We start from the raw sequence: 22,230 nt of genomic DNA on the forward strand, positions 1-22,230 counted from the left end.
TCATACACTGTGATTCACAAGTAAGTTAACTGGAAAAATACACAATTTATGTTGACTATTTGTCTAGCTACAGTTGGTTAAATAAAATATCCTTATTTATCATGGAAATTATTAGCGGATTAAAAGCATAATAAATGAAAATAAAGGCACCAGGACTTGGTATGATTAAATGTATACCATACAGAATTAGCATAGTCAAATTTGTCAAAACTAAATAATTAGATTTGTTTATAAATCAAAATGTCAAGAGATATATTCACATTTAAATTATTCCTTCCAGTGCATGTCTCTACAGAATCTGATAATGGTATTTACATATGCTTTCATCACAGAATTATGTAATGCGCAGTAAGTTACACTAAATGACACTAAGTTAAATGAATACTCTGTGTACGACCCTATGATTTACTGTTTGACACGGTGGAGCGAACCAAAATGACATCCAGGGACAGTATTATTGTCATCTTAAGTCAGTACTGTTACAACCCTAGATTAACACTATATAATCAATAACAATATAATGGGTTATTGAATTTTGCTTTGAGTCAAGTATTCCCTGCTCTTGATCAATAATAGATTCTAATAAAAAAGGTATTAAAATACATCCAAATTATTGACTCCCTTGATAAATATGAAAAGGCTGTACAAAATACAATTCAAACACTGAGCTACATATTGTATGCACACATTGTTTAATATACCTTATTTGATGACAATGGTTCTAAGAAAGGGACTGATTTTTCCAAAATTGGAAGAAGGCTGGGTTTTTACATGTAAATATACAAAATGTATTGTCAAAGTAATTGAAGATTGCTCTAAATGGTTACAATGCATTTGGAGCAAAGAAGGTGTTGCCGTTTTAACAAAAAAATCGGTTAGTCTCAAACCCCCACTGCAGTAGTGTGTGTGCTCTGGACCACCCAAGGCCACAGGTAAGGATTTTCAGACATGGTTACATTTGCACTAAACAACACAGCAATAACACCTACATTTGCATTTTTTTCTTTTTAGCATACAATATAGCTCAGTATTTATTTTAATCATTATCTTAATGAAGGATGTATATCATTTCAGTCTCCACTGTTCGTATTTCAAATAAGAAAAGATGAAATGCAATCATTGCCTGTGCTATTCTATTGAAATGCAATCAAGTCCAGTGTAATTCTACTACATAATTAGAAAGACAAAAAAATGTAAGCTTAGATCATTCCCTTACCTAGCAGTGATATTTAAAGAATATACTTTTGCAATTAGGAACGATTGGGTGTACTATATGGCCAAAATACCTGCCTATAGTTAGATACAGCCCCTTGCCGTGGCATATTGGCCATATACCCCACACACCTAAAGTTTTTAATTGCTATAGTAAACCAGTTAAAACTAGTATATGGTCTCATACCACAACATTCACAAATCACCATTCAAGGCTTGCACTAACAACCTGATAACATACTTGTATACAAAATGGTCACTTATTATTACAATTTGAGAAATGTGGTGTATTTAAGAAATCCAGAATCTTGCACTATATCCACCTTAATCTAAAACCACATTCTCATTACACTAGACTATAAATGGATTCGCTTCAAAAATATATTATGCCACAACCTACAAAAATATCACACCTCAAATGTTTTTGATACCATTATACCGTAGTATGAAAACTAATTTCCTCTTTTTCTTTATGATTCGCAGGGTACACACATTACAGGTACCAGTTTGTGGGAATAACATGTAGCCATATAAATCTGAAGTGCATAATCAGTCAATGTACTGGTTCTGTTATACTGTAATAAAGTGCTACAGTAACACAATATAAACAAAGCTCGTATCCCAGGTACTAGGTCTCAAATGAGAGAGGCTGTACAGGTCAAGGATCCTCACTGAGGATTGTGATCATAGGAGCCAGGGAACATAGACTTCCTGGTCTTAGGAGGAGGTGGAGGGGGCTTGTTCTCAATTTTCTGAGGCAGGGAAGGACTCTATTGAGAAAATCAAGAAAAAGATTGTTAACATTGTAATAACTAGGCAAGCCTAGTTCAGCCGGCCCACAATAGAAAGTGTTGCCATCTCGAGATTCAAACCCACATGAAAGGCTGTGTCACTACACCACTGTACATTTCCCGGGTGTCAGTTTAGCCTCGTGTCTCTATCCTAAACAAATCCTATTTTGCCACTGGCCGTTTTAATAGTTAATTGGCCATTCGTGAATGAAATTGATACAGTTAAACTGACTAACGTTTCTTACTAAGTTTACCTGTACCACAAATAGCGGCTATATATTGCGTTTGTCACTGCCCGTTTTAACAGCGTATTAGCTTTACCAGTGTCTACAAACTTACTGAAATAGTCATAAGAATTGAGCAATTGCTAGTGAGTCTGCCAAAGCTATTTCATTACATGGCAAAATAACATACTTTTGTCTTTCATTCATGAATGACATTTATACAATAACTATCAATAAAGGCGACAATAACTTTTACATCAAGTGAAAAGACGAGAGAATCGTGGAATCCACCAGAAATAATTAATAAATGTTGTTGCTCTCAATAGATTCAAACGTAGGTCTTCCATATGAGAAACACTGTTGTTAACCACTACGCCACAGCATTACAAGTTTTAGCAGTCGCTAGACTCCATTGAGGATTGTGTTAAATAGGCTTACTAGTATCTACTAAATTCCTAGGAATCATAAGAATTTAGCAATTTCTAGCGAGACTGAAGATGAACTTCTCCATGCCAGAAACAGTTGCAGTATACAGTTTAAGTTAAGGCTTAAGATATCATAACTACGTTGTTAAGCCAGCAAATGTGTTTGTCTATCCTGACCCAAAACGCATGCACAGTTGTGTACTTCGAAAATCCACCAGAAACAGTCGCAATATAACCGTAAACTGTTTTATTTCAGGCTTACCATAATGTAGATACTAACGGTTTTAGCCAGCAAAGTTTTGGTCTATATGGAATAATTCATAATACGTACTACGCATCGCCTCCAAGGAGATACCGCTTACGCGGGCCGGCAAAAACATTAGACCAAAGCAGAACTACTTTTTCAATGTACCTCAGAGGAGTTTTGGGAGATGTCAAAAATCTCATTGGGATATTTCTTTGGTGGCATTGGTGGGGGTGTCCCGGGAGTGTCAGTGGTGGAATCATTATCACTCAGGAGAGAGGAATAACCTGGGGAAAGTGAGAAAACATTACATGCAGCATGCCATGTAAAACTCTGTGTATGAACAGCATATGCATGAGACAAGGTCTCTCTGTGCAGGGTAAATCTGTATACATCAGTTGCTTTGTATGTACAGTACAGTGCAAAAAAGCTAAAGTATTCAACATTAAATCTACTTGGGACATGGGATATTGTATTTTACATTTCACAAAGGAATTACAAATGAAAATCACTGAAGACATTTTAGGTTAAGTATTCAAACCCTCTTTTTTGGCAAGCCTGAAAAAAACGTTAGGATTAAACGGTTGCTTAAAAAATCACATATGTTGCATGTGACTCTGAAATAATAATGGTTAATTTATTTAACTGATTATTTGGAGAAGGGATGCATATAGTACAACCCAGTGGATGACATGTAAAAGTGAGTCCTTGTTTCCAATGTGGTAAAAGTAAAAGAAAACAGAATAATAATCAAATTTGCCCCTTGGTGCCACTTCATGGAATAAATGAAAACAGCCAAAACAATCTCTCCTGATACTTTATTGAGTTCCTTGACTTGTACATCAATACTTCTACATTACTACCTCTACCTTAGAATACATATAGCAGGGCTCCAAACTGCGACTAAAATGGTCGCATTTGAGACCAAATATATTTATTTGCGAGTGAAATATTTGCCAAGGACGCCATTGACGACAATACAAAATTACTCCCTTCGATTGTAATATTTGTGACTGTATATAGTTCATAAGTCGGAAGAGGAGAGACATGCACACAACAAGGTGAATAAAAGTAAGTGCATTGTTATGTGGCTCTTAAAAAAAAAATGTGGCGCCTGTTTTTTTCCCCTATAGGAGCCAATGGCTCCTTAATGGATTTTTTTGTTTGGAGCCCTGTATAGTGAACCGGAACATATCCCTTTGGTTATTACTACCGGGTTCTTGCAGAGGGTTATGAGCGGGTTCTTGCAGAGTGTTATGAGCGGGTTCTTGCAGAGGGTTATGAGCGGGTTCTTGCAGAGGGTTATGAGCGGGTTCTTGCAGAGGGTTATGAGCGGGTTCTTGCAGAGGTTGGTGCCAATTTGTTCAGCACCACCTGGGGTGAGGCCGACAAAACTACAACAGCCTTGTTCCAATCCCTCCAAATGGCCTTACATACAGTTTCTATGTATTTCAGTTAATGAATGCCCTCCAAGGCCTTAAACAACCAACATTGCTTTTTTATGACTGAGTGTAAAGCACTACTAACAGTGAGTGAAACGGTCTGAAAGTAGCATTAAGAGAAACAAATCTCCCAACATTTTTAAACATGAAATAAACTTAAATATTATTTATAAGGCTATTATTATAAGGCCATATTCGTTTTCATGGAGTTAATTCTATAATTGATGAATAGACTACAAGAGAATACAAGAGAAAAAATCCCTACTACTGTTTAATTATTAGTTTAAAATGTTTTAAATAAGATATAGGCAAAATCATTTGAAGATGTTCTAATCTTCAACTAGTTAACTAATGTGTGGATTAGTTAGAAATGGAATACATCTAAAACACAAGTGACATCCTAGAGAAAGACCCAGTTCAGGCTGCTTTCCTACAGACACCGGAAGACAAGTTCACCTCTCAGTAGCAGAGTATCCCAGAACAAGGAAACATCTATCTACCCTACAGTGCTTTTGAAAACATTTTAGAAATGTCTGCAAAATGTTCTTCCACCAAAAAAAACTATAGCAAGAAGTCAAGGAAGATGAATACTTTCCAAATTGTTGGGGTCAGCTGAGATACATACTTGAGCTGCGAGGAGTGTGAGGAGAAGCTGGTAGGGGACTGAGAGGGATTCCAAGGGGAAGCTGAGAGGAGGCGCCCTGGAACAAAGACAGGGTCAGACGACGATCCCCAAACTGCATACTTTTTGGTCTTCGCTGCTTCTCTGGAGAGGACTGCAAAGTAGTAGATAAAAAAAAAATGCATCTCCTTTAATCACAGGAAAGTTCTGTATAGAGTACTGTGCAAAATGCCTTCAGCACCTCAGAATTTTTTTTAATGAAATTAAACACATTTATCTGAGCAGCAACTGTATTAAGAAATTAAAAATAACATATGTAAAATAACATATAACGCAAACATATTTACAATGGAAAGTAACACAAATGTAGTGTTTAAAAAAAAAAAAAGATTGTGTGGCCTCCCTTGAAATTATTCAGCTCTACAATACAAAAGATGGGATTTGGAAATCAGACAAATACTATAAGATTGAAGTGTAGATTCCTTGTGGTTCAAGCCACCAAAAGTATTATGCTTGACAGGTGTTTCTGATTAGTCTGGTGTTTTCCATCCGGTGTATGTGCAGGCATAAGATGTCTGGTCAATGTTTAGTCTTGATTCAATGCTTGAAACTGTGCTTGCCTTCAGTCTGCTTTTGGTATCTATTTATTATAGCCAAAACTAACAGTTTGGAACACCATTAAACATGAGGAAAGCACTGGTGAGCTTAGAAATTGCAAACAGCCTGGGAGGCCCAGGAAGACCTCAGTGGATGACCAAAGAATGCTCACCATAATGAAGAAACAAAACAACATGCATTGCTGCCATTGGAACATGCTCATTTGTCTTCACTGATGATAATGACAATCTAAAAATGTAAATATAAAGTCTACAAAAACCTCACATCTGATCAAGTGTAAGCACAATATAACCTCTTAACTCATTGCACGTGTCATCAAATAGCCAGTGAACCAAAACATAATGCTATAGCAACCAGGAGGTCTTTCAGGGTTAAGCAGTAGAAACTTATTTCCTGTCCAAGTCTATCTCCAGATATAAATATAACTAAACATGGTTTTCATTTCCTGAAGATAAGACATAAGGCAAAAAGACCTAAAAAGAACAACTCAAGATGACTGTACAGTAAAAGCATCACCAGTGGGTCCCAAATTTCAAGCAGTTATTGCATCATAGGATATGCAGACAAAATACTAAAACAAAATACAAAATGCTTTCTGTCCCTATAATTACAGAGGGCACTATATTTTACATCACCCTCCCCACCAGAAATTATAACGATCATAAATAACAATAAATTAAGCAATAATGTGTAAAACAGAAAAAAATATTCTAAGCACTTCACTAATATGAGACAATTAGACAATAAGGGGGGCTTTTTCAGAATTAGTTAAAACTGCCTTCAACTATAATGGACTCCACTCATGAATAGTTTGATATGTATGAAAATGATCACCAGATCCCAACCCAGTTGAACGCCTATGGGAGAATTTGGACCGCCTTGTTGGACAGTGCTCCCCACCTCCATCATCAAAACACCAAATGATGGAATATCTTTTGGAAGAATGGCATTCCATTCCTCCAGTAGAATTCCAGATACTGATAAAATCTATGCCAAGGTGCATTGAAGCTGTTACTGACACACTTTGTTGGTTTTTCCTTTATTTGGCACCTATCTGCATATTTCACCAATTAAGAATAACAGCACTTTCAGAGGCCCACATTTAAGGAGAGCATTGTAATAAAATGCTCAACGTCGTCAAGACCGAGCTCGTCTTCCAAGACAGAGTAAAGGCCTTTCCACTCCAGTACATGTCATCATGGTTGACAACTCCACAGTGTTCCACTCCCAGAGTTCAAACAACTGGGGCGTGACCCAAATATACATTAACACTGTGCTATTCTTAGTTCTCAGACTGCTGATTTAAATGCATGTACTAACTGTTAGTCACTCTCAATAAGAGCATCTGTTACTAAAATGTTATTCAAAATATTGTGGCAAAGGCATTCATTATTTAGCATTTAGATAGATAGACATTTTAAATTATTCTGTAAGTGCCTCATGCAGATTCTCAAGGGCAGAGGTTACTATAATAAAATCTACTAAATGACAAACGTAAACAAGTAAAAAAATAAAAACAGCACCCTCTCGTGAGCCCAATATAATGAACACGCCCGCCTCATGAGCAAAACAATCAGTTTTAAACTCTCTAAGTAAACATGATAGTTGTTGTTACCTCATCCATGTTTGAATGCCTCTCCACCAAAACCTGTGACTTGCTCACACTCCAGTCTTTTCTGTTCTTTCGATCGATCCTGTTGTCATCCTCAGAGTGGGACAACACTGAGGCCCGCCGATCGTTGGCAGTTGCCCGGGACAACAGTGAACTGATTATGGATATCGGGACAGCCAAACAGAGAGAGCAAACGGGAGCAGTAAAGTTAGAAGCACACACGTAAACCAGGTTTTACATGGTAAAACATGGGGAAGGGAAAGGTGAAAGACCTACTCCTGGGAGGAGGGCCGGGAGTGTCCATCAGAGGAGGCAAAGCCACTGGAGTGGCCTGAGGAGGTGGTGGAGACTGTAGACATGCGGCGCAGGGTAGAGGACAGGATGTATGGCATTACTACTGAGCCCACACGACTCTTCTTCTTCTCAGTGAGAGAGCAGGGCTAAGAGACACAAATGGGATCAAACCAAGATGTATGGTCCTACAGCAATATAATGTACACACTGCTTTGAATGAGGGGAGTTTGACAGGGAGACAATGGCACCAATAGCACCCCCCAAAATGACATTGGCAACTGACCAGGGTTATGACACCATAATGCTTCTCCACTCTCTCCCGCAGGTCCTGGAAACAGGTGAGCAGTCGATTGTGTAAGGGCTTCAGCTGCTCCGTGGATTTCTCCCCGTGGATCCGGATCCCGTCAGCCAAGAGGGGGATCTGACGAGAGAGGAGAGCTTCTCTACCTACAAACTGTATTGTATGTTTGAGGTACAATGTAATAACAGGAGAGAATAAGGATATATCTTACCTGGAGGGCAATAAGATGTTTGAGGACCTCAATGCTCTCAAAGTCCTCTGGGTGTGCCTGCAGATAGCTGTCAGTGAAGAATGCCTTTAGAGCGACAAAAAGGGGTTGGAATGTTATCAATACCATTTTTAAGAGCTGCAGACACAGTCATATGACAAATATTCACTGACATTTGTGACAGGCAGAGGAAGTCAAACCTTTTCATAGTTGGTGTAGCCACCCATGACGGCAGGGTCAACAATACCATTTAGCATCATAGAGAGTGGGTGGACAGATATGGAGCTGTCACAGGCCTGCTGCTGCACAAGGTTACTGAGCTTTTCATTGGCCATCTCCATGGTCTCTACTGCATTCTGCAGAGGGCTGATCTCCTCCTGGCCAATTGGAAAACAAGGACAGGTGAGGAGATCAAGTTGAGAAGACTAAAAGTAGGAAACATTTTCTACAGGTGGTAGCAGAGTAGTAAAATTATTAGATTAAACATTGATCACATTAACACTAATAGGTTTTCATCACAGTGTTTGTCATTATAATTACTTACAACAGAGATGGACTTCACTTCAAACCATTTCAGAATCCCTGGAAAGTAATAGGATGTGATGTAAGTTGTCCTCTCGATCCACATGGTCTGTAATTTGAAACGGTATATTAATAAATCAACAAAAACACTTGGAGCAACAACTTCAACTGCTACATTCTGATTTGTGGTTGTCATGCTGACTTAAGTGATCCTGTTTGTTGGAATCGGAAATGACTTACACCAGTGTTCAGACTAAAGGAATCCCAGAAGGCACTGACTTGGTCAATTTCATTAGGAAATATCTCTCTGAAGTAGCTGGGACTGAGTCTGCCTCGGTTTCCCCATTCATTGACAATGCCCATTGTGGTTATATGGCTTATCCCAACACAGATTCTAAGTAACTCTTTCGTAGTGCGGCTTGTGCACATCCAAGACCAGCTATGTATTAACAAGGTATCCCGAGGTATCGCTCTGCTGTATCATGAGGATTGAGTACTGGAGCAAGGTTTTTAACAGAGGCAATGCAACTCTACAGCATCAACTAAGTTGGCAATGTTACTTCCTGGGAAATAAATGTCACTCTGGTGCACTTGGGCATGTACTGGACTGAATTGACAGGATTATCCTGTGGCGATGTTATGGTCATTTATCCTGCAATATTTTTTTTATATCCATTAAAATCTCCATTCATGCCATTTAATTTTCCAGGACAATCGACCCACCGACAATTGTCATTAGTCTTTGCTCATACCATTTCATTTTCTGGTTAGCTGTGTCCCTGTTCACTCCACCCGTCCACCAACGCCTTTTTGCTGGCATGCTTTTTGCTACCTCTTGTTCGGTTCACCCTAGGTTGTTTCCTCCCCCTCTGTATTGCGAACTAGTGGGGGGGGGTGTGAATGTACTGTATAGTTTTGTGTTTCATTTCATATTTCAATTACTTTACACATTGTTATGATCTTTGCTGACACGTTTGTGCGTACCGTACGGTTGCTATTTTAAATGTTTGACTAATCATGTTATGACGCAATATTTTTGTGAGTTTTAATTGTATATTCGGCAAGTATGAGGGAAAACATCAACGTTGGTGCTTATTTCAGTTTTTGGTGTGCAAGATAATTAAACATGATGAATCATCAGATGTAAAAAAAAAATAAAAAAAGTTAATACCCCTAGTCAACAAAACAGTCTAAATACAATAAACTGTTTGAGTGTTTTGGTTAAAAATTCAGGCCTGAGAAACATTAGCCTTATATATCATCACATAAGGAGCCTGGACTAGAATTTGTGGTTCAGCAACCAGCATGATAAGAACCAGAACCAGTGGCGTCATTATGCCTGGGAGTTTGTTTACACTCATACTCTATACACAAGAACTGTCAATGTCTATTCATGATTTTTGACTTTCCCTTCAGATTTCGGAGTCTGCTGTCAAACAGGTGAATCATGAATCATCCTAAATTGATCAGAGACATAGTGAAACATTGGAAGTGTCAAAATCAAAAGAAGAAAGTACTGGTGAGCACTGAAATGGCAAACAACCTGGTGAACTCAGGAAGACCTCTAGAGTGAATGACCAAACAATGCTTACTCAAATTAAGGACAAAACAACAACTGTCTGACAGAATCAATCTCAAGGATATAAGCGTAGACCTGTCAGCCACTACAATCATTTGAATACTTCACCAGCCAAACTACAGAGACTGGACTGCAAGGTGCAAAAATGTGTTAGTCCCCACAAGAATTTGCCATAAAAGTACCTTAATGAGCCTGCAGAGTCCTGGAAAAAGGTAATATGGACAGATACAGTTGTGCTCAATAGTTTGCATACCCTTGGAGAATTGTTAAAATACAGTGGGGAGAACAAGTATTTGATACACTGCCGAATTTTGCAGGTTTTCCTACTTACAAAGCATGTAGAGGTTTGTAATTTTTATCATAGGTACACTTCAACTGTGAGACGGAATCTAAAACAAAAATCCAGAAAATCACATTGTATGATTTTTAAATAATTAATTTGCATTTTATTGCATGACATAAGTATTTGATCACCTACCAACCAGTAAGAATTCCATCTCTCACAGACCTGTTAGTTTTTCTTTAAGAAAGCCCTCCTTTTCTCCACTCATTACCTGTATTAACTGCACCTGTTTGAACTCGTTACCTGTATAAAAGACACCTGTCCACACACTCAATCAAACAGACTCCAACCTCTCCACAATGGCCAAGACTAGAGAGCTGTGTAAGGACATCAGGGATAAAATTGTAGACCTGCACAAGGCTGGGATGGGCTACAGGACAATAGGCAAGCAGCTTGGTGAGAAGGCAACAACTGTTGGCGCAATTATTAGAAAATGGAAGAAGTTCAAGATGACGGTCAATCTCCCTCGGTCTGGGGCTCCATGCAAGAACTCACCTCGTGGGGCATCAATGATCATTAGGAAGGTGAGGGATCAGCCCAGAACTACACGGCAGGACCTGGGACCACAGTCTCAAAGAAAACCATTAGTTACACACTACGCCGTCATGGATTAAAATCCTGCAGCGCATTCAAGGTCCCCCTGCTCAAGCCAGCGCATGTCCAGGCCCGTCTGAAGTTTGCTAATGACCATCTGGATGATCCAGAGGAGGAATGGGAGAAGGTCATGTGGTCTGATGAGACGTTTGGAGGAAGAAGAAGGATGAGTACAACCCCAAGAACACCATCCCAACCATGAAGCATAGAGGTGGAAACATAATTCTTTGGGGATGCTTTTCTGCAAAGGGGACAGGACGACTGCACCGTAATGAGGGGAGGATGGATGGGGCCATGTATCACGAGATCTTGGCCAACAACCTCCTTCCCTCAGTAAGAGCATTGAAGAGGGTCGTGGCTGGGTCTTCCAGCATCACAACGACCTGAAACACACCGCCAGGGCAACTAAGGAGTGGCTCCGTAAGAAGCATCTCAAGGTCTTGGAATGGCCTAGCCAGTCTCCAGACCTGAACCCAATAGAAAATCTTTGGAGGGAGCTGAAAGTCCGTATTGCCCAGCGACAGCCCCAAAACCTGAAGGATCTGGAGATGGTCTGTATGGAGGAGTGGGCCAAAAATCCCTTCTGCAGTGTGTGCAAACCTGGTCAAGAACTACAGGAAACGTATGATCTCTGTAATTGCAAACAAAGGTTTCTGTGCCAAATATTAAGTTCTGCTTTTCTGATGTATCAAATACTTATGTCATGCAATACAATGCAAATTCATTACTTAAAAATCATACAATGGGATTTTTTGGATTTTTGTATTAGATTCCGTCAAGCACAGTTGAAGTGTACCTATGATAAAAATGACATGCTTTGTAAGTGGAAATATCTGCAAAATCGGCAGTGTATCAAATACTTGTTCTCCCCACTGTATGTACCATTTGTTAAGAAAACATGAATGAAAAAACACATCTTTTATTTCTTATGTGATTCACATTCAACTGTAGGTCATAACAGATTGAGACAATCATAAAACAAAACATGGCAACAAAGAAAATTATGTACTGACCCCTGATCAAAAGTCTGCATATCCTTTGTTCTTAATACTGTGTATTGTACCCTTTAGCATCAATGACAGTGTCCAGTCTTTTGTAATAGTTCTCTATGAAGCCCACAAATTCTTGCAGGTGGAATAGCAGCCCATTTGTCTTGGCCAAATGCCTCCAGGTCATGCAAGTCCTTGGTCATCTTGCATGAAATGCACATTTGAGATCTCCCCAGAGTGGATCGATGATATTAAGGTCAGGAGATTGTGATGGTCACACCAGAACCTTCACCTTTTTCTGCTGTAACCACTGAATCAACTTGGTCTTGTGCTTAGGGTCATTGTCATGCTAGAAAGTCCAAGAGCGTCCCATGCACAGCTTTCATGCAGAAGAATGCATAATGAGATTTCCTGTGCTTATAAAGCTCACACACCCCCAAAACATCAATGAGCCACCACCATGCTTCACAGTGGGGATGGTATTCTGTTCACTATAGGCCTTGTTGACTTCTTTCCAAATATAGCGCTTATGGTTACGACCATAAAGCTCTATTTTGGTCTTGTCACTCCAAATTACAGTACGCCAGAAGCTGTAAGGCTTGTCAATGTGTTGTCGGGCATATTGTAACTGGGCTTTTTTGTGGAATTGGCACAATAAAGGCTTCTTTCTAGGAACTCAACTATGCAGCTAATTTTTGTTCAAGTATCTCTGCATTGTGCTCCTTGAAACAACCACACTGTCTTTTACCAGAGCAGCCTATATTTCTCCTGAGGTTACCTGTGGGTTTTTCTTTGTATCCCCAACGATTCTTCTCGCAGTTTGGGCTGAAATCTTTCTTGGTGTACCTAAACTTTGCTTGGTATCAAGAAGTCCCAGAATTTTCCAATTCTTAATAAGTGACTGAACAGTACTGAATGGTATTTGCAAGGCTTTGGATATCTTTTTATATGCTTTTCCATCTTAATGATCTTCCATTACCTTGTTACGCAGGTCTTTTGACAGTTATTTTCTGCTCCCCATGGCTCAGTATCTAGCCTGCTCAGTACATCCACATGAGAGCTAACAAATTCATTGACTATATATACACACTCACACTAATTGCAATTTAGAAAGCCACAGGTGTGGGTAATTCACCTTTAATTGCCATTTTCACCTGTGTGTGTCACAGTGTGTGTCTGTAACAAGGCCAAACATTCATGGGTATGTAAACTTTTGATCAGGGCCATTTGTGTGACTTCTGTTATCATTATGATTTAAAAAGGAGCCAAACAACTATATTATACTAAATGGCTTCATATGATCACTATCCTTAAAGAAAGGCATTTTGTTTTGCATTATCAGTCATATTTTAAAATCAGTGCCAAAATTTCACAATTTCTGCTAGGGTATGAAAACTTATGAGCACAACTGTAAGAGAAATATTAACATATGTTGAAAAAAGGAAGCTGGCATTAAACCTCATCTATTGTGGTGGAATGATGTTAGGTTTTAAGTGGTATGAAATATAGCAAAATGTACAGACAACAACCTACAAAGCCTCTAAACTCACTGAACGGTACTTCATCATGCAGCAGCAAATGACCGCAAACACAATGCCACCAATGAGTTTTTCAGAGCCAAGAAGTGGAAAATTCTTGGCTGCCCAATCAATCACCCAATCCAAATTCAACTGTGCACGGCTTTCACATTATGAAGACAAGACATGAGGAAACTTTTTCCAAAATATGCAGGAAATTAAGATGGCTGCAGTGCAGGCCAGGAAAAGCCTTATCAAAGAAGATGCCCAGTGACCAAGTACAAAACATAACTACTTCATTGTACATGTTAATCTGTTGTAATATAAAAGTTTAAAACTTTGCTGGAATTTCAACTGGAAATATGTGCCTCTGTCCAAATAGTTTAACATATGTAAACATTGAAAAACCACATGTGAATACGTTTTAGTGGCCCTTGGCCAAAATTTAATGTTTAGGGCTTCAGGCCTATTAGAATAGACCAGAGAAAAAAAGGGCATATCTTTTATTTTGACTCACACTTACTTTCTGGAATGTAACTTTTGGGTCAATTTACAGATATATTAATTTGACAGTATGAATAGAAAGCATATTTCATTTTTGAAGTCAGGTACTGCCAAAAGCTTGCATTATGGTTGGGAACTGTTGGCTCTTACACTCAGTTTCCAAACAAAGCAGATAAAAGCCAAGGCCCAGATTAACCAGGACACATGATAACCAAGAAAGAGGGATGTAGAGTGTAGATATTACTCTGTTATGACTAACTTTGTTGTGGCTCTGAAAATACAGGAAAGATGAATTAATCCTTTAACAAATTCACTTCTATGCTGAGATGACAGACATTATTTTTTTTGCTATAAAAGACATTTTAACCTTTACTGAAGCTTTTTAAGTTAAACTAGATTTTGGGATCTAGAAAATAGCATTTCATAAGTTTTACTTGCACAATTGAATTCTGTAGGATTTGCAGGTGTGCAAACACTTGTGAAATTGCAGTTTCTCACAGATATAAATCTCACTGAAACACAGTAAACAGTGAAGGATATAAAATGTGACATTTGAAACTTGTGACATTCAAAGACATTCAAATAGTGATCCCATTTTTTACAATAGCATGAGTTCAATCGCTAAGGTAACTCTGGAACAACAAGCAAGAGTCCATAGCCAAGCCCAATTCTGCAAGATGGAAAGATCAACTATATCAAAATCCTTTGACAGAGCAATTAATAGAGCAATAACATTTCATTTATCATAAAAAACGTTGGCAATATCATACCCAGCCAATGTGGTTGCTGTAATAGTACTATGCTCAGGTCAAAAATCAGACTGAACTGTACAGAATGTTATCAGATAAGGAGTGCAACTGTATGTTTACAAATTACTTTTTTCTAGCAAGGCATGACAATTATGGGAGGGGGAAATGTCAATATAGGTATATATCAATTGTCTGGGTCACTATTATCCTCACCCATATGTACTGGAAGCACATAGCCAGTTTTCTATGCTTTAGTGAGGACCCCAGAAATGAGTGTTACATTGAAAATATGCGTTTGAGGTAAACGGAGCACTAGCCAGCAGACCTGGATCAAGTTTGTAGACCCCAGTGATTTGATAGCTAGCAGCTATCAAATCAAGAAATCTTGTGTGTTGAGTGTTTGTTGAGTTTCTGCATGAGTAATCTATTTATTCCTCTATCATGATTCCCTTTTCATGTGAAGTAAGTGTGGATGTTTTATCAAAGACAAAGTAATAAAGCAGTGACGGAAGGCATCAACAATAGCATTTTATCAGGAATAGATGCAAAGTCCAATACTATCTATTGTGGTAGTGAGATGGGGGAACTGTTCTTCAGGGTTTTACAGTTTTCCAGCATTTGCCAGGATTCACATTACACTCAAATAACGTGTTTACACTGTAGTTACATTTTGCATTTCTACTAAGTTTTCTAGACATATTTAATAATTGCTTGAAGTCATATTCTGGGATTTTTGTCCACTGATTGAAAAAGTGGTGCTGTTGAGCCAAAATGGGCCCATGGACATTGTGCACTGTCATGTACTCTATATGCTGATCAAATGTTACTCTGTAAGATGACACTAAGACATTTGGATAAACCTGTAACCTTAAGGGTTACAGGTTACATGCATATAATTACTACTTACACTGCCCCTGTAATCATTAGGAGCAGGTGCAGAGCAACTGAAATGCAAAACTCAGGCAGTGATTACCTTCAGACAGCTTGTTTGGTCAGTCAATATCTTTAGGCTGCCTGGAAATCCTGAGACAAAATACAGGCACCCATGATATTAGGGTGGATGCCGTCCTTTCTCTAAAAATGATTTTGCTTCAAGGTGTCAAATTGTCTGCAAAAGTTACCCCCATTAATTTTCTGTAGTCCTGTAGCCAGTGGTGAAAAGGAGCCTGCTGAAGCCCTGAATGATATGGTCCAGTGAGGGCAGAGGGCTTGAGATAACAGGTTGTCGATAAAAATTCTTTATATCTGCTTTAAATGCTCAGAGCTGATTGGGATAGTATTTGGAAGCATGCACTTCACCCAAAACTTAGGGTAACACAAAGCTTTTTCCCCAGGAATTTCTCCCTCCATGAAACTTAACAGAAGTATGGTCAGTGTAATTGAAGGGGAAGCAGTGACAGTTGTTTGTTAAGAGTAACCAATTCTGTTCTGTAATAATCAGCAAAGTAAAAAAATTCTTCCTGAAATACAGTAGTGGAAATTATATACAATTTCTGCAGTGCTAGAAATGCTACTAAGTTTGATCGATAGGTGTGGTACCTTCGGTGTGTTACCTTCTGTAGCTATACAATCTGAATAAGACTTACCTACCTACATAACCACTGTTGATTAGAACATCTCCTATATAAGATTTCCTCAGGGAAACTTCACAATTTGGGGAATGAAATTACAAACACATGACTGTTTAGATCAAATTTCTGCTGCTGATGAACATGTAGTGAAGTGAAAAAGATGGGTTTTGGCAGAATGTGAAAGTGAAATGTTGTCTGGTGTCTCAACTCAGTGGGACATTCTAATTGGACCAATCAGGCCATTTACGGACATACGAGATGGCTCTCATGGCGCCAAGGTTACCCCACCTGCTCAGAGAGCAAGGGCACAACCCCTATGTGAAGACAGATGAGGCAACAACATAGTAAAATGACAGATTAATCACACAGTTCTTTGGTTTTTATGTTTGAATTACGGATGGGTTTTCTAATGTTTCATTATTGTACATGTTGTCAATCGTTTTCTAAAAGGAAATGTCTGCTGGATAGCAAAGACTGCATACAGGGGAACAGGACCAAATGTCTAGCTAATTCTATTTACGTAAATATGTAAAAGCCAGTTGTTTTTGTTTTCATTTTTTTTGCAGAGCGGGAGTGATCCTTTTGTTGTTTGGGAATTCTCTCTTTGTGTAAGATAAATATTAAAGTTTGAGGAGTTTTATCATTAACGGATACCCCTGATTTTAAAAGACTAAGGATACACTGAATATTGCTGGTATGTATTGATGTGATGAATTTTTATATTATTGCGTGACTGGAATAAATTGTATTAGTTATAAATATAGTTTACCATGGCATATCTTGTTCATCTTTATTACTATGGTAAAGGAACTGACAACAAATGTAAATCCTTGTGTTCTTAGCTCTACAAATAATTACACACATACCTAAGCCAACAGACTTGACATCCCTGTGTCTGGATGGCTACTCAAACATTGAACTATGAACAAAATGATGCCAGTATAAGCATTTCAGGTCATTATTCATAACTGCTTGTAGGCCTGAACCACATGTCCATTATTCTGTAATGTCAAGAGTGGCTCTGTATTGACAGAAGGAATATTCGGGATTCTTATGACTACATATATTTACCAACAAATGGAGTCAGATCATAGATATTAAATTATCATAAAGCTTGACTAATTTCAAAATAGAATAGGAAGTTTTTCAGGAATGGGAATTTGTTTTATTTTGTGCCTGCACTAAAAAGGCAAAAATCAAGGCAACCAGCCAGTACATATTTCTGCATTTTTAGTGCTTCCAATAAACATAAATGGAAAATAATTCACAAAAGAATACTACATTTGAGTTATTTTGTGTTTTTCAAAGACGTCTATTTGTGTAAATGGAAAGATTTCACTTGGTAGTTTGCAGGATGGTATCTAAGTCAGAGCTGTGTGAAAGCCACTCACTGCAAATTCATTGTCTGGGTCCTTTGCACCTTTCCTGAAGGGTCTGGAATACTGGAACTGGTCAACTTTGTTGGTTCTGTAGTAGCTAGAAGAGGAAGAAGGACAAACAAGGAATTAAAAACTCAAACATACATGTTGAGTTGTATAGTACCTACGTACTATATGTGTGAATCAAACCACAATCCTTACTTCAGGATCTGCTCAGGAACACCCTTGTCTTTGAACTGGGGAGGCACAATAAGGACTGGCTTGACTGTAAAACACTGGATGTCTGTGAAATCCGCTAAGGATAAGACAGTGTTGCACATGATAAAATAAATCTTAATCTCCTGACCAGAAGAATTAACAGAAATTAAAATGTACATAGGTTTCATTTGCAAAAGTGCTTAAGGATACATTGTCCTTGGGAGTTACAAATGTTATCCCCAGGGGGAGCAGTGCTGGTCATCCTGACTGCATTGGGGAACTGAGAAAGCAGCTTTAGGCTGAAGTCCTCCAGCCACTCGTACTCCTTACCACGGTAGATGAACACTTTGTTCTGTATGAGCAAATTCGTTCAAAGATATGGTGAGTGAAATTAATTGTATGTTTGAATTGGAATGGTTTCATTGAATTATATGCAGCAAAACATGGGAAAGTTTAAAGATGGCCTGTGTGGAAAACAGGACCATGTTTTGGTCAAATAAACGTAATTCTGTCTTGAATGCGACAAGATTGTGGAGGGCAATCAAAAGAATTACCCACTGCGTTATGGAATAAATGATTTGCAATCACTACAGTTTGCATTTTTAAATATAAACATATATAATATTAGACTATTATTTAATTTATTGGAGAAATAAGTAAGTAAAATGAAAAGAGGGCATATTAATACATAATCTCAGGTTAATCAGACAGACACTGAAATTTACTAGGGAAACTGAAGATATTTATCAACACAGAACATCTTACCCTGAGGAAAGTAGGGAATCCAAGGCCATAGTATCCCACAGCAAAGTACTCTGGCTGTGGCCGCATAGCATGCATGATATTCTCATAGAACTGGGCTTGTTGTTTCTGTGGACAGCAAAATGAGTAGAGGATGTAGTAACAATGGGCTTAATCAACATCATGTACAAATGGAATACCTAAGATACAGTGCTGCTTGAAAGTATGTGAACACCTTTTGCAATTGTTCACCATTAAATCTTTATTTAATGTCTGACATAACAGGTTTACAAATACATAAATGATTAATGATGTTACAACCACAAATTCCAAGAAGGGTGTCTCAATATTGGTAGGTAAACAAAAACCCACGTGTGCAGTATAGTTGCACACCTTATTTAAATTGACAAGCGCAAAATGTCATCCAAGATAAGGAAGAAGGATGTAATTCTGCCTTGAGACAAGACATGTTTGTCCTACCTACTGGCAATGGATCTTAAATAATTAATGGCCATTGTATCCAAATCACTTTTAGTAACTGTGGTCACTAAAATGTTTTAGCAGTGGATCAGGTCCTACTGAAAAGGGTTTCATACAAAATTTTCTGTGAACCAGTAACAGTCCCTCTGATGTTGCTGGCGGGCATGATATTTTCACTTATTATTAGAGATAATCATTTTGGGGTATTTTTGTTTTCAGTTTTAGGGACAGTGGATAATGTGGAGTATGTAGCTAAAATCTCAGACCTAAATATCCTAAATCCAATTCCCATACCAGTAGCTGGCTAAGCTCCATGAAGTCAAACATCTGGTTCTCGTGCATTTTGGCAAGCTGTTTGCCCATCTCAATGGCTTTCTCCCACATCTGAAAATACATATGCAACAATTGGTAAAACAAGACATTCAATATGAACATTATATGTGAATATGGTCTAGAAATAGCAATGCGTATTTGACTGCGACATCTTTTCAATCAAACTGAGACAGCTAGTTTCATGGCTGCTCTGTAGATGTCGTGGGTTGTATCAGCTCAAGTCTCACATTACGTGGAGAAACAGTGGCATGAATCGATATTCTGATGATTTGATATTTACATACATTTCCAAATGAATAAGGCCCTCATGTAGTTGCAAATTAAACCACAGGTTGAGAACCATTGCTCTAGCCGTTGCTTCTCTTGCATTATTCTAGCATTATTCTGCCAAACTGTCAGTCGACAAGGGAACCTGGAACCCCAGTACACTACACGGGTGATGGCAGCCAAAGGTCGATTTGGTTCCATTTCTCACGTCATAAAATATAATAACAGCCGACAATAAAAGGTACTTTTCATAACCTGCAATAATACTGTGATTACACAAATGACACAGATATGTCGTGATATGTTTTTGAATTTATGACACTACATAAGTGTCATAACACACAACTTACAAACCAAGATAATCCTGGTCACTTACGGCTATGCGAAACTGAGGAATAGCATTGTAAATGTATTGAATTTATTTTAATGACTATACAGCTGTATCTAGTAAAACAAATGGGTCTTTTGTCTACCAATAATCCCCCACTCTTAGGAGGGAAAAAACATTGCAGGTACTTCCCCAATCCGGCACCAATGAGTGATACAACCAGAAATACCTGAACAACAATAGAAAGTGCAGGCCATGGACCAAAAGAATGAGTCACAACATAAAAAGCCCAACACTGCATGACTGTAGTCTAGCCACAGATGTCAGAACAAACATTACAGGAACATAGTCCATCCATAGTGAAGACTTCCTTTCCCGTCTTCTCCACACTAACCAAGTTTGCAATAAGCTGGATAAATAACCTCAGTTTATTGCCTTACTTGAGTGGAATTACTATTCAACCATTATTACCAAAGGTCCGGACTGAATGAAAAAGTCCTACATCAACAATTCCCCTTCACTACCATGGGAGTAAAATATCTCTATATTAGCATGGTAGTACAAAGGGGGGGAAATACCATGATACATGTTCTTTTGGTCAATACCATGGCAGTAAAAACACTATGGTATTTGACCTAGTACTTTAACAAAGATAATTTCCTGCCATGGAACTAACCAAAATTATTAATCTAGACAGCTGATTCACCAAATGTATTACTTCTCGCTTATTCTCTTTCTAAGAGCTTTTTCAGAACCTGGATTTAGAACAACTAACTGCAGCAGGGAAGTTGCCCACAGTGTCAAAATCACCATTCAATTCAAAAACTCATTTAGAAAAGAGAAAACATCACATTTTGCTCTTTTGTGCTACACTTTAAAGTGTGTGACTGGCAACCAAAGTGATTACATCTGTAGTTCAGGGTTCACTGTGTGGAGGTGGGTACTCACTTTGCCCTTGTCCAGGTAACAGATGATCTCCTGGAAAAGTCTTTCTTTCAGCTCCTGCTGGGTCCAAACATGTTTGCTGTCACCGGGGAACAGATGAGGGGCACAGGGCTTGTCAGACCACTGTGAACATACAATACAAAAAACGATGTATTTTTTTTTTATAACTTATGTTACACAGCTCATTTCGGAACGAAGTTGGATTCTTAATGAGGAAATATGCCAGACTTCTGTATTCATTTAAATTCTAAGTGAATATTAATCTGAGTGAAACCTCAAGGAGTTCGGCGTGAAGTAACAGGGTGTAGGCTGCCTCTGTGTAGTTCTCACAAACAAGGTGTAAATCTCTCAGCTTGTAAAGATACCTGAGGATGAAAAATGTTAGAGTTACATCTAACAAAAAGTTTCAAAGAAGCCTATTAATCTACTCAGTTTTCTCACCGAATGTAAATATCTTCCCGCTTCTTCTCCTTGTAGAAATTCTGTCAAAACAAGAATTTAAACAGTGGAGGAAAATTGTTATAATTTTTTTTATCAATTGGTTCAATGAATAAACAAAATGCACTTAAATCACTTAAAATAATATTGACTTGAGGGGGTAAGTGTGGCTCACATAAACCAGTCTAAGGTGTTATGTTAACCCCTGCTGACGCCCTCTTAGTGGGGTACCAAAAGGGCATACCAGGACATTGACGGTACAGCTCATGCGGAGCTCAGGGCTTTCATCATGAGTGATGGTGCGGTAGGCTAATAGGTTCTCCAGTAGACTGCTGAGCAGCAGAGCCAGCTCCTCCCCTGACTGTGACAGGTATCTATGCCTCCGGCAGTGCTCCAGCAGCCTACACAATGCAAAATGTGAATAAGGGTTAATTAGTGTTTTTAAGGTATGGACTATGGAATCATGAGGTATGACAAATATGAAAAAGGTGTCAACCTTACAGATTGGAAGGGTACTTACGTTTTCTCCAGCAAGATTTTGTACTGTTCATCCCCACGGCCTCCCTCTACCTCCTGATCCAACTTGGTGATCAGTTCATTCTCAAACTGCATGTGTAGAAAGACATTGAAACCATCAGAAATACAGAGAACAGTTCAGCCTAATAAAGCTAGGAAACTGTTTGTACAGTAATACTGTAAAGCTAGACCATCAGCAGCATTGTGGGCAGTGTAGCCAACTAGTTTTTAATAAGAACCGCTA

At 38.5% G+C, this 22,230-nt stretch overlaps 1 protein-coding gene across 1 annotated transcript in view; it reads right to left on the reverse strand.

Moving 5' to 3' along the window:
- Nucleotides 1–1,733: 1,733 nt before the first annotated feature.
- Nucleotides 1,734–22,230, reverse strand: part of dock5 (dedicator of cytokinesis 5) — a 64,683-nt gene continuing 44,186 nt past the window's right edge. The window contains exons 33-51 of the mRNA XM_010875962.4: nucleotides 21,991–22,076; nucleotides 21,715–21,871; nucleotides 21,474–21,514; nucleotides 21,307–21,397; nucleotides 21,036–21,155; nucleotides 19,454–19,543; nucleotides 18,704–18,808; nucleotides 18,149–18,290; nucleotides 17,942–18,023; nucleotides 17,753–17,837; nucleotides 8,538–8,624; nucleotides 8,194–8,370; nucleotides 7,997–8,080; nucleotides 7,768–7,905; nucleotides 7,467–7,630; nucleotides 7,194–7,344; nucleotides 4,964–5,114; nucleotides 3,065–3,183; nucleotides 1,734–1,982 (exon numbers count right to left, since the gene is read on the reverse strand). Of these exons, the coding sequence (XP_010874264.1) occupies nucleotides 1,881–1,982; nucleotides 3,065–3,183; nucleotides 4,964–5,114; nucleotides 7,194–7,344; nucleotides 7,467–7,630; nucleotides 7,768–7,905; nucleotides 7,997–8,080; nucleotides 8,194–8,370; nucleotides 8,538–8,624; nucleotides 17,753–17,837; nucleotides 17,942–18,023; nucleotides 18,149–18,290; nucleotides 18,704–18,808; nucleotides 19,454–19,543; nucleotides 21,036–21,155; nucleotides 21,307–21,397; nucleotides 21,474–21,514; nucleotides 21,715–21,871; nucleotides 21,991–22,076 (2,172 nt within the window). The 3' untranslated portion in view covers nucleotides 1,734–1,880. The remainder of the gene's footprint in view (nucleotides 1,983–3,064; nucleotides 3,184–4,963; nucleotides 5,115–7,193; nucleotides 7,345–7,466; nucleotides 7,631–7,767; nucleotides 7,906–7,996; nucleotides 8,081–8,193; nucleotides 8,371–8,537; nucleotides 8,625–17,752; nucleotides 17,838–17,941; nucleotides 18,024–18,148; nucleotides 18,291–18,703; nucleotides 18,809–19,453; nucleotides 19,544–21,035; nucleotides 21,156–21,306; nucleotides 21,398–21,473; nucleotides 21,515–21,714; nucleotides 21,872–21,990; nucleotides 22,077–22,230) is intronic.

This window comes from Esox lucius, chromosome 13 (assembly GCF_011004845.1).
Source record: "Esox lucius isolate fEsoLuc1 chromosome 13, fEsoLuc1.pri, whole genome shotgun sequence".
In the NCBI taxonomy this organism is placed as follows: Eukaryota; Metazoa; Chordata; class Actinopteri; order Esociformes; family Esocidae; genus Esox; species Esox lucius.